General features: G+C 48.6%; 1 protein-coding gene across 7 annotated transcripts in view; it reads left to right on the top strand.

Annotated features, from left to right (window-relative positions):
• SEC14L5 (SEC14 like lipid binding 5) overlaps positions 1 to 15343 on the top strand; it is a 42747-nt gene that overhangs the window by 5690 nt on the left and 21714 nt on the right. For 6 of the 7 annotated variants that reach the window (XR_009559036.1, XM_060284892.1, XM_060284891.1 and 3 more), the window contains exons 3-6: positions 9944 to 10093; positions 10512 to 10643; positions 12999 to 13127; positions 13703 to 13895. Coding sequence is in view for 6 of the 7 variants with exons in the window: in XM_060284892.1 (XP_060140875.1) it covers positions 9944 to 10093; positions 10512 to 10643; positions 12999 to 13127; positions 13703 to 13895 (604 nt within the window). In the remaining variant the exon portion in view is untranslated. Of the gene's footprint in view, positions 1 to 9943; positions 10094 to 10462; positions 10644 to 12998; positions 13128 to 13702; positions 13896 to 15343 lie in introns of those variants that run through there. The other variant, XM_060284895.1, reaches the window with a different exon arrangement.

The raw sequence follows: 15343 nt of genomic DNA, 5'->3' as shown, positions 1-15343 counted from the left end.
CCCACCCCCTCCGGCCAGCTCAGAGGCAAGTACTTTAACAGCAGCCTCAGCTGCAGCAGAAGAGGAAACTGAGGCTTAGAGCGGTTAAGGAGACTGTCCCTGTGTCAGTGTATTTGTTTGCTAAGGCCGCGTAACAAAGCATCACAACTGGGTGGCTTAGAACAACGGAAATGTATTGCCTCCCAGTCCTCGAGGCCAGAAGTCCAAGATCCAGGTGTTACCTGGGTCGTGTTCCCTCTGAAGGCACTTGGGAAGGATCTGCTCCAGGCTTCTCTCCTGGCTTCTGGAGCTCCTTGGCTTGTGGTGGCATAACTCCAACTTTCACATGGTATGTTCCCTGTGTGTGTGCACTTCTATGTTCAAATTTCTTCTTTTTTTTTTGTTTTTGGCCACGCTGTGCAGCTAGTGGGAGCCTAGTTCCCCGACCAAGGACTGAACCTGGGCCCTGAGCAGTGAGAGTGCAAAGTCCTAACCTCTGGACCGCCAGGGAATTCCCTAAATTTCCCCTTTTTACAAGGACAGCAGTCATCTTGGATTTGTAAGAACATCCTAATGACCTCATTTTAACTTGATTACCTGTATAAAGACCGTATTTCTAAATGAGGCCACATTCTGATGTACCCAGGGTTAGTTATCCAACATAGCTTTTTGGGGGGACACGATTCAGCCCATAACTCTCAGTCAATGGCATCATTACTAAATGGCAGAGATTCAAATTTAGGGAATCTGACCCCATAGCCTGAGCTCACAGCCAGACATCCTGGATTCTGTCTCTGATGTTCAGTGAACATCTATGTGCCAGTGGCTGACGTGGCTTCAGAAGTAACCCGGCTACCTCTTGTCCATCCACTGCCCAGGGGTCCCTGTGGGGCTCAAAGCCCTGTGGTTTTGTGGTCATCTCAGATTCTGCAAACCTAAAGAAGGAAGACGGCGTGATAATTTCCTAAGCAATAGGCTGGCTGTTCATCCGGAGGAAAGGTTATAGAGGTGAGGGCTGTTGGTAGCAATTAAGTGTTAAAATATTTAAAGACCTGGACTTTGTATTGATAAACAGCTTGTAAGTTAGCAAATGGGTTATTAATAAGGAGCAGCCTCTGAAGGTAAATCCTTGCAGCCCAAACCAACGGCAGGCAGTTAAAGTTGGAATCGTTGTTATGGATGTAGTTTTAATAAAGCAGCTGGGGCCTTATTTAAATGAGTTTAAATTAGTTCCCTGGAGCCTGTCATCTGATCCCGTTGCTAACAGATTAAGGGAAGCAACATTTTCCACCCTGGATTTCTTACAGGGCCCTGACGGGCTCTGATCTGGGCTGGGAGAACGGAGGTGATCCACTGCCCAGCAAAGTAATCTGATTTCAGGGGGCCCCGAAATCAACTTTAGGCCCTCATTCATTAGTTTATGCATGCGTTAATTCTTGCACGTATGCATTCCATCAATATTTATTGAGTTTCCACTGTGTGCCAAGCACCCTGCCAGGTTGCAGGAGCTACAGACTAGGTGATTCTTAGCACTTCCTGAAATGCATCATTATTCTGTTAATTTGCTTGCCTACTTGTTTATATGGAATTTGCTTGTTTATTTGTTTATATGGGTCTTTTTCATTACATTAAGCTTCAGAAAGGGGGAGACATGGTCTGTCTTGTTCTCGTTTTGTCTTGACCTGGTTCTGCTGACATGATCCCTTCCTGCCCTCATAGAGCTTGCAGTGTGTGTGTGTGTGTGTGTGTGTGTGTGTGTGTGTGTGTGAGAGAGAAAGAGAGAGAGAGAGAGAGAGAGAGAGAGAGAGAGAGAGAGAGTGTCCAGGCAATGTCATGTAGCAGGATTTGTAATTGGGGCGGAACTTGTTTCTTTGAAGAAATGAATGTGGCTTACTTAGTTGGGCCCCTGTGATTTAGAAAGTTGTTGGTGGGGTCAGTTCATTTCTTCAAGGACTTTCGGCGCTTGGGAAGGTGTGGAAAGTGGATTGGAGGGGGCATTTCCATCCCAGAGGTAGGGAGAGCTTGGGGAAGCAGAGTTGACCAAGGCTGGGTGCATTTCGGAGACACTTAGAAAACCTAAAATAGCATTTCGGGACTTCCCTCGTGGCGCAGTGGTTAAGAATCTGCCTGCCAATGCAGGGGACACGGGTTCGCGCCCTGGTCTGGGGAGATCCCACATGCCTCGGAGCAACTAAGCCCGTGTGCCACAACTACTGAGCCTGCGAACCACAACTACTGAGCCCACGTGCCACAACTACTGACGTCCACGCACCTAGAGCACATGCTCCTGCAATAAGAGAAGCCACCGCAATGAGAAGCCCGTGCACCGCAATGAAGAGTAGCCCCTGCTTGCCGCTTTCTAGACCCAATGCATCCATAAATAAATAAATAAATAAATAAATTTATAAAAAAATAAAAATAAAATAGCATTTCCCTCCCATCATGATCCTGACATAGCACTAAGTGTCAAAATACTCTGGGTTGGCCTCACTGCCGCCCTGCCTCTCCCTGAACCATCAGGGGTACCAGCTGATCCCGGAAGTCCGTGGGAGCAGGGCATGTTCACAGGAGAATTGTTCCCCACTCCGCTCCCCACGAGTGGGTAAGAAGCCACAGCAGGCTTTTGTGCAGTGCCCTGGCCCAGCGGAGGGGCTACACATTCCCGCAGGGCCAGAGAGGCCAGACGTTCCCCTGGCATGACCTCACGAGGAGGACACCAGGTCCCAGCCAGGCAAAGGGAGGCTGGTTTCCTTCCTCTTCCTTCCTTCCCTCCTTCAGCAAATATTGGCTGGGTGTCTATGGTGTCCCAGGTGTGCTACGAGGCCGCTGGGGAATCCAGTGGGGAAGGAAACAGACCTAGAGACAGAGGCATTGACTATAAACAAATAAACACAGACATGATACCCTACTCCAAATCACAATCTGGTAGGGCTATAAACCATCCAGAAGATGGCTTACCCTCTTAAAAAACTGTGGTAAAATATACATAACACAAAATTAACCATTTTTAGGGGTACAGTTCAGTGGCATTAAGTGCATTCACATTGTTGTGCAACCGTCACCGCCATCCATCACCACAACTTTTTCATCCTCCCGTACCGAAACTCTGTCCCCATTAAACACTAACTCCCTGTTCTCTCCCTCCCCCAGTCCCTGGCAACCACCATTCTACTTTCTGTCTCGATGAATTTGACGACTCTAGGGACCTCATATAAGTGGAATCATACAGTATTTGTCCTTTTGTGTCTGGCTTCTTTCACTGAGTATTATGTTTTCGAGGTTCAGCCACGTTGTAGCGTGTGTCAGTATGTCATTCCTTTTTATGGCTGCATAATATTCCGCTACATGGCTGGACCATATTTTGTTTTTCCATTCATTTGTCAATGGATATTGGGGTGGTTTCCACTTTTTTGGCTACTGTGAATAATGCTGCTGTGAACATGGGTGTACAAATATCAATTCAAGAACCTGTTGGTTTACCCTCGTCCATTAAAAAAAAGAAATCTGTGTGGTGACTGGCACTGTGCTAAATGCCTCACACACCTTAACTCCCTTTAATCTTTTCAACACCCCTTACAGAGTCGGTATCATTGTCATCATCATCATCCTTTTCTTTCTGAGGAAACTGAGTCTCAGAGAAGCTAAGTTGAGGTCACCCCGCTGGCAGGTGGCAGAGGCAGTGTCTAAACCCCATGCGTTGCCTTGTCTCTGCCATTTCACCATATCCCAGCCTTGCCCCTTGGGTCCTTCTGACTCTTTTGTCTCCATCGTTTTGTCTCCTGAGCTGCCTTTGACTAGAATAGCAGCAGGTTTCTCAGCTCCAGGGCCATCTGGGTACAGCTGTTTCTATAGATTGTATACAGCAGTCATTTCAAAATGTTCCAGTGATGTTGCCCTGGTTCACCCACGTCTGCTCGTCTTCATCAGCGGGGATGTAACTACTGCCATCGGGTGTCTGATGGCTCCTTCAGCAACTCTGAGCAACTCTGCCAAGAGCTGGGGGATCCACACAATGAAATATTATTCAGCTGTGAAAAGGAATAAAGCACTGACACGGGCTACAACACGGATGAACCTCAGAAACATAATGCTCCGTGAAAGAAGCCAGACACAAAAGGCCACGTATTGTATGATTCCATTTGCATGAAACGTCCAGAAAAGGCAAATCCATAGAGACAGAAAGTGGATTGGTGGATGCCTAGGGCTGGGGTGGGGGGAAAGGGCAGTGACTGTGATGGGTGTGGGGTTTCTGTGGGGTGATGAGACGTTTTGGTATTAGAGAGTGGTGATGGTTGCAAAACTTTGTGAGTGTTCTAAAATCCACTGAACTGTACATTTTTATTTTTATTTTTTTAATTAATTAATTAATTAATTTTGTCTGCGCCAGGTCTTAGTTGAGGCACGCAGGATCTTTGTTGCGGCATGCGGGATCTTTAGTTGTGGCATGCGGCCTCTTAGGTGCAGGTGCGGCGTGTGGGATCTAGTTCCCTGACCAGGATCGAACCTGGGCCCTCTGCATTGGGAGCGCAGAGTCTTACCCACTGGACCACCAAGGAAGTCCCTGAACTGTACACTTTTTAAGAGTGCATTTTATGGTATAAGAATTATATTGCAATTTAAAAAAACAGTTGGGGGACCTGAGAGGATTGATACGTCTGTCCTGGGGTCTCCCAGGCTTGTGGGGGAAGCTGGGGGTGGACAAGAAAGTCCCCTGAGGAGTGTGACAGGGAGGGTACACTTTGTGCAATGGTCACGGTTGTCAGTGCCAAATCCAGCCTGCAGCACGGAAAGAGAAGGTGAAGTGTTGGACTAGAATATGTTGGTGTGGTTTGGATATTCTTTTCCCACTTTTGGCGGAAGGTTTGGGGTAAGCAGCATTCCAGCTTCCTTTGAATTTGCATGAGGAAGAGCAGGAAGGAAGGAGGGAGGGGAGGGGAGGGGAGGAGGGAGCAGCTGTCAAGTGATTAGCAGAAATAGCTTTTCTGTACTTTATAGAATCTCACTCTTTTTTAAAATTTAAATTTATTGAACAAATGCTTATGTAGAATGAACCATGTGCCAGGCACTGTTCTCAGCACTTAACCAAAACAGGTTCCTTTATTCCCCTGATGGCTCAGTATGGCAGCTACTTTTCTTATTCTCCTTTTAACAAATGAAGGAAGGAGGGAACTGAGAGCTTGATGACTTGTTCAAGGATACAGAGCTGGTAGTAAGCAGAGTAGAGATTCGAACCCAAGCCCCAGAGTCCACAACCTTCATGGCTAAGCTACACTGTCCTTCACTCCTTTATCATGTACTGTCTATTGAGTGTCGACTGCATGCTAGGTATTTTGCTAAGCACTAGGGATTCAGGGCTGATGACTTTTTACTTCAGCAGTTGTGACACGGGAAAGAAGGAAAGAGGCACAACTGAGCACTCATTGGGAGGTTTCATGATTACTTCCCTTTATAGAGTAATCATGTTATAGACTAATCGTGTTCTCGGGGAGAAACAGGAAGTACTGTGCTCAAGGTTACCCAGCCTGGAAATGGGCAAGTCTGGCTAGGAATCTAGGCTCCCCTTTCCACATGGTTAGTGTGTTGATGTGGATTTTTGCAGGATGGGCAGCTCGTAGGAGACCTTCAATAGAAGTTTCCACTGGCCTCTGCCTGCCCCAGCCCTGTCCCTGCCTGGGCAGGTTCTGAGCCTTGGACCAGCTCCCTTTCTGAGCTGGCATGCGTGGGTGTCCCTCTCCAATCACTTGGCGGAAGGGCTGAAACCAAATCCTTCTGCTACCCTGTGTCCCCGAGGAGGCCACAGCGTGTGTTTGTCCAGCTGGGAGAAGCTCAGGCCTGATTTGTGGGGATAGCAGTCAGCGTCTGAGGCTCTCAAGTAGGGATAAAACTATCTGTGTGAGCTGGTTTCCAACACAGGGAGGGTCCTGTGAACTACCTGATCCTGTAAGACCCTGTCACCTGCCAAAGGCAAAGGGCCCCTGATCTGAGGGTTTTGGGCCAGCAGGATTCAGGATTTCCAAAACACTGACATTTGTGATGTAGCCAATGTCCACTGAGAGGCAGGACTGGGAGGTTCAGGGTTGGGGGCTGGGTCAGATGGGCCTGCGATCCAACCCCACCACTTCCTGGCCCTGTGACGCCAGAGGCAAGTCACTCTGCCTTCTCGAGCCTCAACTTGCTCATCTGTAAAATGGGGAAATACTAGTTTCCATCCCAACGGGATGTCATGAGGACAAAATGGTGCAGTCAGCCCTCTGTAAATGTCACCATAACAACGGTGTCCAACACCAGCCCTCACAACCCCAGGGAATCTCTGGCTGACAGCCTCTGACCCTGGAGAATTAGCACTGGGGTAGACTCTTTATTTTGGGGCCCCCTGCCTTCCAGATGGAGCCTGGGCTCTGGGGTCCCCACAGTGCTTGGGGTGGCACCATTGTTGAAACAGCAGTGCCTTCCCTCACACAGTCAGGGAAAGCTGTGTCCAAGAGCCCGTCTGCTGCTGATCAGCTCCGCCGTTATCTGGGGGTGCCAGACGGGATTCTTCCAACAAGAGGTTTGTAACAACAGGAAGTTGGTGAAGTTCGGTTGGCTGTGTGCACTGCACTAACGGCCTGTCATTTCTCTCCCTGGACCCCTTTCTTGGGGCTTTTTGGGCCATTGGCAAGTTTGCATTCTTTCTTTCCTTGCCCGTCGGCTTTTCCTTGTTAGCCCTAGTTAGCCCAAGAACTGAGATGGGCACATGTCTGAGTTCAGTGCCGAAAAAAAAAAACACATAGCCCAGGCCTTGGGTATGCCATGTGCAAGCACGTATATGGTTAGAAGGTGCCATAAGTGCTGCCAAGAAAATGAACAGGACAGAGAACAGTACAGGAGGCAGTGTTGCAGGGATGAAGGTAGGGGAGGAGGTCCCAGGAAGGGGGGCTGGCACAGATGAGTCCCTGAAGCCAGAACATCTCTTGAGCCTTCAATCCAGGTCTCCTACCCTCTGGAAGCCCCTGTGACTCAAACCTCTCTCCCCCTTGGATGTCAGGTGGATTGATTAGTGTTCCAAGAAGAGGGAGCAGCAAGTGCAAAGGCCCTGTGGCAGGAACAAGCTTGGTGGGTATATTTGTTTCCTGTGGCTGACATAACAAAGTACCACAAACTGGGTGGCTTAAATAGCAGACATTTTTTACCTCATAGTCCTGGAGGCTGGAAGCCTGAGATCAAGGTGTCGGCAGAGCTGGTTCCTATTGAGGGCTGCGAGGGAGAATCTGTTCCATGCCTCTCCCCTAGCTTCTGGTGTGGCTGGAAATCTTTGGTGTTCCTTGGCTTCACCCCAACCTGTGCCTTCATCTTCACATGGCATTCTCTCTGTCTGTGTGTTTGTGTCCAAATTTCCCTGTTTTAAAAGGATGCCAGTCCTATTGGATTAGGGGCCTCCCCCCTACTCCAATACGACTTCATCTTAATTAATTACATCCACAACAAACCTATTTCCAAATAAGGTCACATCTTGAGGTACTGGGGGGGGGTTAGGATTTCAACCTATGAATTTTGTTAGGGGTGGATGACACACAATTCAACCTATGACAGCATGTTCCAAAAACAGCAAGGCTGGAGCAGAGAAAAGGAGGCTGCAGTGGGAGGTGGGATGGTGGAACAGAGTAAGGAGTGTAAGAGTAAGAGTGGGATTTGTTCCGGGCATCTAGGCCTGTTCTGAGTATGTCATTCCATCTGGGGAGCAGGAGAGAGACTGCAGAACAGAGGAATTGGAGATGCTCAGGGGCAGTGTGGCCACTGCTTGGCAGGAGTTGAAGGACTGAGGGTAGAGAAATCAAGACCACATGGCCCCGGGGGAAAATGTCTGGGCTGTTTCCAAGCTGCTGAGCAAGGGGTTCCTGAGGGAGCAGGGGCTGGGCTGGCTTGGGATTTAAATCCGTTCACCATATTGCACTGTGTGACATTGGATAAGTTACTTAGTGTCTCTGGGCTCCAGTTTCCTCATTTGTCAAATGAGGGCACCATTCAGAGGATTAAATGGAAGAAGGCACACAGCTGGAGGAGCAGAGTCGAGGCCTCACTGTGTGCCAACTGCTCTGAGACGTGGTCTAGTGACATCCTTACCACCAGCCCATTTTATAGATGTTGAGATGGAGGCTCAGAGAGGGCAAGCGACTTGCCTAAGGTCATGCAGTGAGAAGGTAGCAGGAACTCAAACTGAGCCTGACCAGTTCTGACACATGCACCCTTTTCCCTCCATAAACTTTCAAAAAAAGGTCAGCATCCCTCTGCCCATCACGGAGGTGGGGCAGAGCCCAGCTCCTCTGGCTCTCCCTCTGCTCAGAAGGGGCTGGGAGGGTGTTGTTTGCAGTTCTTGAAAATGTGCACTGTGCCACCATTTGAGTCCTGTTGCCTGGAGAATAAAAACCCTGGGTGCCTACTATGTTCCAGGCTCTGCCTGAGATACTCAACCTGGTATATACCCATTTTCCAGATGATGAAATGGCTAAGAGAAAAGAAGGGACTTGCTTCTTCTGGAGGTGGAGCTGGGCTTCATGCCAGGCGCCTGACCCCACCCCAAGCTCTGCTTACTTTGCTATGCAGCTCCTTCCTCAGTGGAGAAATGCCTTCCTCTGAAAGAGGGCTCAAGGTGGCCTGAGATGTGTAGGGGAGACACAGTTCTCAGGGGGCCTCCCTTGCCAGCCCTGAGGCTAGACCCCCAGGAGTGCCATTGTGCATTCTCCCCTGAGGAGAGTTATTCTAACCCTGGGGTGTTTGTACAAAGCAACCAGCCTCTACACATGGAGGCAGCCCTGTCCTCCTGACCCTGGCGGACGATGTGCTGGGCTGGCCTCGCGGGACCTTGAGTGACACCAAGAGCACCAAGCATCTCTTCCTTGTCCCTCCTGCGTCTCTGCCCTTCTGAGCTGGGTGGTCCCGCCTCCCTGCCAGGAGCCAGGAGGGAAGGGAAGGAGGTGTGTGTCCTCAGATGCCGGCACTATTTTTGGAGCTCACTTTGATCCTTGCTTCTGGGACACGTGGCTGTGACAGGCTCTTGGAGCAAACCCTGCTTGAATACAGTCAGCCACGGATGCTGGTATGCCCCCCGGCGGCTCTGACCCTGGCTCTTCTGGCATTGAGCTCTCATCCTCCAATCTGGATGCTTTTTCTTTCTTTTACTTGCCTAACTGCCCTGGCTAGAACCTCCAGGACAATGTTGCATGGAAGCAGCCAGAGCAGACATCCCTGCCTAGTTCCTGATCGTAGGGGGAAAGTGTCAGTCTTTCACCATTGAGTATGATGTTAGCTGGGGTTTTTGTAGGTGCCCTTTGTCAGGCTGAGGAAGCTCCCTTCTATTCCGAGTTTGTTGAGTGTTGTTTTTTATTGTTTTAATCATGAAGGGGTGTTGGTTTTGTCGATTGCTTTTTTCTAAAAGATATCTTCTTTTAAAATGCTCCAAGCCATATTTAAAATAGATAACCAACAAGGACCTACGGTATAGCACAGGGAACTCTGCTCAATATTCTGTGATAACCTAAATGGGAAAAGAATTTGAAAAAGAATAGATACATGTATATGTATAACTGAACCACTTTGCTGTACACCTGAAACTAACACAGCTTTGTTAATCAACTATACTCCAATATAAAATAAAAAATAAAAGACAAAAATAAATAAATAAAATGCCCCAAGCTAGCCCACTCTACCTTCCCAGGGCAAAAACTCAAACGTAGAGTCAAAACGTGATTTGCCAAGTCATAGCTCAGGCACTCCTGTGTCACTGCTCTAGAATAGATGTTAAGACGGTGGTCTTGGTAATACAGGCAGTGGTCACTGCTCTTTGCACAGGCCAGGACTCTCTTCTCTTCTCTGGGTACCCCCTCTCGGAATTGAGACAACAGCCCAGTGAGGGCTGGAGGGAGAAAGGTTGTGCTCTGGCTGCCCCCAGCCCCCTTGGCGCTCACCCCCGCCCCTCTGTCCCCAGGCCTATGAGAAGCGCTTCCCCACCTGCCCGCAGATCCCGGTCTTCCTGGGCAGCGAGGTCCTACGCGAGTCCCGCAGCGCTGATGGGGCGGTGCACTTGGTGGAGCGGAGCTGCCGCCTGCGGGTGGAAGCCCCGCGGCTGTTGCGGAAGGTAGGCGCGGAGGGGGTCCTGGAGAACCAGGGACCCCGCGGAGGAGGGGACCGGACGGGTGGTAGGGGATGGCGGGCGGGGAACCTGGGACCAGGGTGTGGGTTCAGGCGTTGGAGTGAGTGTGTATTGGTACCCGGAGGGCGTTCTGGGCTGGTGGCTTCCCGTGTCCAGGAGAGACGAGGGCCGGGAGGCTGGGCTGAGACTGTAGGAGGACCAGAGACAAGAGGGAGTCCCGGGGTCCGGGAAGTCGGGGGAAGGGGGAAAAGTCGGGGATCCGGGCTCTGGCTGGTGGGCAGGTGCGGGGCAGGGGGCTGGGGGTCCCGGGGTCCGAGGGTGACAGGCGCCAACACTCTGGGTTCGCGCCCCCAGCCGCCACCTCACGTCCAGCACGCACGTCCCTGCTGCCCTGTCCCTGCAGATTGCAGGCGTCGAGCACGTGGTCTTCGTGCAAAGAAACATCTTGAACTGGAAGGAGAGGACTCTCCTCATCGAAGCGCACAACGAGACCTTCGCCAGCCGCGTGGTGGTCAAGGAGAACTGCAGCTACACGGTGAGCAGCGGGCTGGAAGCCCCGATATATATGTATTAGTTTAAGCAGTCTCAAAAACTGCTTGGGACATACTTACTAAAATATTATTCGTGTTTATCTGAAATTCAAGTGTGACTGGGCATCTTGTATTTTATTGGCTAAATACAAGACCCTGCCTCCCCACCCCCTTAATGAAACTGTGCCTCAGTTTCTTCACCTGTAAGATGGGGTTAATGATTGTACCTACCACATAGGTTGTGGTGAGGATTAAATGAAGTAAAATATCTGAACCCCTTAGAGCAGTGCCTGGCACATACTAAGTCCTGTATACGTGTTAACTTTTTTTTTTTTTTTTTTTTTGCGGTATGCGGGCCTCTCACTGTTGTGGCCTCTCCCGTTGTGGAGCACAGGCTCCGGACGCGCAGGCTCAGCGGCCATGGCTCACGGGCCCAGCCGCTCTGCAGCATGTGGGATCTTCCCGGACCGGGGCACAAACCTGTGTCCCCTGCATCGGCAGGCGGACTCTCAACCACTGCGCCACTAGGGAAGCCCACGTGTTTAACTTTTTATAAAATTTTTTATTGGAGTTGATTTACAATGTTGTGTTAGTTTCAGGTGTACAGCAAAGTGAATCCGTTATACATATATCCACTCTTTTTTTTTTTTAGACTCTTTCCCATATAGGCCATTACAGAGTAATGAGTAGAGTTCATGTTAACTTTTAATGTAATTAATGATAATTATTATTCTCCAGTACATACTGATTGAGCGCCTACTATATGCCAGGCAACCTGACAAGTCCTGGGCACCCAGCAGTGGACCAATCTGCCTGACCATTGCCTTCACGGGACTTCCATTCCAGTGGGAGACACAGATGAGAAAAAAAAATCAATATATACTTACAACTTTGTCACAGTACTAAGAAGGGATCCAGAGTTACAGAAAATAAGAGGAGGTGACAGTGTCTTAGGTAACAGTGTCCCCCAGGCCTCTCTGAGGACATGCCGCTGAAGCTGAGATCGGAAGGATGAGAGGGCTGGGAAGAGAGTTCTGGAGGAGGAAACAGCATGTGTGAAGACCCTGAGGTGGATGAGGGAGGTCTGAGAATGGGGGCTGCAGGGGCCGAGTACTGCTGGCCTCGGGGCTGCAGTGAGGAGTTTGGAGGCATTTGCTGGGATGAACCCAGCTCTGCCACTTTCTTGCTGAGTGACACTGGGCAATTGCTTCCCCTCCCCGGGCCACCCTTCCATATCTGTAAAATGGGGACAGCAGCAGAACCCGCCTCACTGGGCACTGGGAGAAGCAAATGAGGTAATGTAGGTAAAGCCCCTTAGCTGATGCTACATCCCAGATGGTTAGCTCAAGGTGGTAACTCCAGGGTAAAAAATGTGGCCCATTACAGGTTTTTGTTTTTTTTTTTAATTGGTTGTGCCGCATGGCTTGCGGGATCTTAGTTCCCTGAACAGGGATCAAACCTGCGCCCCCTGCAGTGGAAGCATGGAGTTCTAACCACTGGACCGCCAGGGAAGTCCCCTGGGTGTTTTTGATGTGTCTTTGCCCAGCCTCCTGTTTGGGAGACCTTGCCTCATTCACCTGTCTGGTCCCTAGACACTTTGTGTGGTGCCTCGTATACAGCAGGCATCCAGTAAATTCTCACCGCTTTTTCCTTCCACATTTTCAGCTCCTGTTGGAGCCTCCTAGAAACTGAGTCCAGGATGTTTACCTCTGGGGAGGTGTTGGTGGTAGTTTTTTATGTCACTTTTAGTGTAGTGTTTCTTAGAGTGAGTTCTGCCAACAGCTGGTGAGCAGTATCACCAAGGCTGCTTGTAAATACAGATTCTAAGGCCCTACCTTGGACCTGTTCAGCCCAGGCATCTGCATATTTAACAGATGCCCTGCTAATGCTTCTGCCCACGGAAGTTTGAGAGGCACTAAGGCTGGGTCTGCACAGTAGCTCTGTCCATGAAATTTGTCTTTGCTTACATATATATGCATATTTATTTATAATAAAGATATGATATATAAATACATATTTTTTAAATATAAAATATAGTATTTATGTATAATTTATTTATAATGGTATATTAAATATGTTATTTAAATATATTACTACGTATGTACAGTTTTTAAGGACGGGAACATTGGTCTCACTTTCTTTTGGTCCCTCCTGAGAGGGCTCTCTGTTCTCTAAGGCTTTAGACCTTGCATTGTTCTGGGCAGGGCCCTTTGGTACTGCTGCTGCCCTTGGGTGTTGCCAGGCTGTGATGTGCTGTCCACTGCATGCTCTAGCTGGTCCAGGTCTCCAAGAGAGCCCCCTGGGGAGGGCACGGCGTCTCCCACACTGAAACCATGTCACTGCCCCTGCCTGGCTTTCAGGTCCACCCTGAGAATGAAGACTGGACATGCTTTGAGCAGTCTGCCTCGCTCGACATCCGGTCCTTCTTTGGCTTTGAAAGTGCCTTGGAGAAGATCGCCATGAAGCAGTACACAGCCAACGTCAAGAGGGTAAGAGACGGGTTCCATAGGTCCTGCAGAGGAAGGTGCACAGACCTCAGAGCCTGCGGATCCCGATCTGCCACCCCAAGACCCTTAACCTTCCTCAGCCTCAGTCTCCTCATCCGTAGAATGGGTATTCTAATCAAAGTCATATCACATGAGATAATGGATGGAAAGCACCCGGTCCATAATGGGGGCACCATAGTCATTGTCCTAAAGCTCCTAGGCTTGGGCAGTAAACTCTCTGGACAGAGGGACATTGTGCACTGCTTGGTTTAAAGATCTCAGACCCATCACTGAGTGGAGGCCTGTTAGTGTAGTGAAACAGGTGAACTTAATTTTAATAATATATTTTATCCACGTATTATCAATATAAAACTTATTTGTGCGCTATTTTACATTCCTCGTTTGGTACTATGTCTTGGAAATCCGGTGTGTATTTAACACTCCCAGCACATGTCCCTTTGGACTGGCTGAATTTCAGCTGCTCAGTAGCCACATGTCAGGCTGGCTGGGGCCGGAGCCAGGAGGGGGCGACTCCCAGGCTGAACTCCGAGGTACTGATGTGTCTCTCTGACCTCCAGGGGAAGGAGGTGATCGAACATTACCTGAACGAGCTCATCTCCCAGGGCACCTCTCACATTCCCCGGTGGACACCTGCCCCGGTCCCAGAGGAGGACACCCACTCCCAGGCTGGGCTGAGGGATCCTGGCTCCCTGGAGGTCTGCGGGCCTGGTAGTGCCCAGGGCCCTGCTCCCGAGATGGTCAGTACTGATGGTAGGTCTCAGCCAGCCAGCCAATTCTGTTCTGGGGTCTGCAGCGTGTTTGCTCACTCTTGGGGGGAGGAGGTGGGGGTGGGGAGAGTTACCAAGGGTCCCCTTGGTGTTGGGACTCAGCTTCCTCCCTCTCCTGGCTGCTTTGCCTTCTCTGTGCTCCAGCCCAAGAGGCAGAACTGACTTATTTCTAGATCAGGAATTGACTGATCTGGTACCTCAGGGCTGCCGTTTCCTCTGTTTTATTAATATTCTATATTAAATGAGTAATGCATGATCGTGGTAGAAAAAAATTGAAACTGCTCAGAAGATGTGAAGTAGGAAGTAAGACTCCTTTCCTCTCACTGGAGGCAACTACAGTTTTTCCTGAAATTATCTAGGCATATACGTACATAATACGCACACACACGTGTATACACTCATACACACATGTGTAACCTACACTGAACAAATGAGAGCATATATACATTCCATTCGGTATTTTGCTTTTTTTTCACTTACTAATGTTGCTTGAACAGCTTTTTGTATCAGTGCATGTGTATTGGCACTTTGCAGTATTTTGTGGTGTGGTTGCACCATTATTTATTTATTAATAAAGATTGATTATTTATTATTTTAGGTTTTTTTTAGCTAGTCTCCTATTGATGGACATGTAGATTGTTTCCATTCTTTTTAAAAATGCAAATAATGTGGTACCTCTTTTACTTAAGGTTTTAAAAAATATTTTCATGAGCATATATATATAGCATATAATTTTGAGTTGATTTGCTGAGTCAAATGTTATATGCAACTAAAATTTTGGTAGATTTATCAATTAGGCCTGCAAAGAGGTATAGTAGTTAATGTTCCCACCAAAAATATGTAGCTGCATCTATTCCGGACTTTACCCCAGCTACCTCGAGACTATTAGTAAATGTTTTAAACTTCTGAAGGGCAAAGAGCGACCAATGGTAGATTAGTGGCCATTTATTTCTTTATGAGTGAGGTCGTTCTATTTTTTCATGTTTGGTTTTTTCTTTTCTTTCTTTCTTTCTTTTTTTTTTTTCTGTGAATTCCTGTTCTTGTCCTATGTCCATTCTCCTGTTTTTCCATCAATTTCTTATTGCCTTGTAAGAGCTCTTTGCATATTAAGGCAATTAGCCCTTTGTCATATTTCAGACTCTCATCGACATGGAAAATGTTCACAATATAGTGTTAAAGGAAAAAACCTAGGACACACAATTGCACATGCCCCATGAATCCAGTTTTAACCATGTACACTAATGCCCACAATGACTGTTTTCTCTTTGGGGCCACTGAAGTGTAAGCGCTTGCCTGACACAGAGATATGCCACAAAAATACATCTGGGGCTGTGTTTAGGGAGAACAAAATTCATTTGTTCAACAAATATTTATTCTTCACCAACTGTGTGCACTAGATGGCTGCTGTTGTGCGTGTGCTTTTAAAATATT

The sequence above is a fragment of the Globicephala melas genome, chromosome 15, assembly GCF_963455315.2.
Source record: "Globicephala melas chromosome 15, mGloMel1.2, whole genome shotgun sequence".
Classification (NCBI taxonomy): Eukaryota; Metazoa; Chordata; class Mammalia; order Artiodactyla; family Delphinidae; genus Globicephala; species Globicephala melas.
The sequence above is the reverse complement of the archived record's forward strand: the minus strand, read 5'-3'. Positions and strand labels throughout refer to the sequence as shown.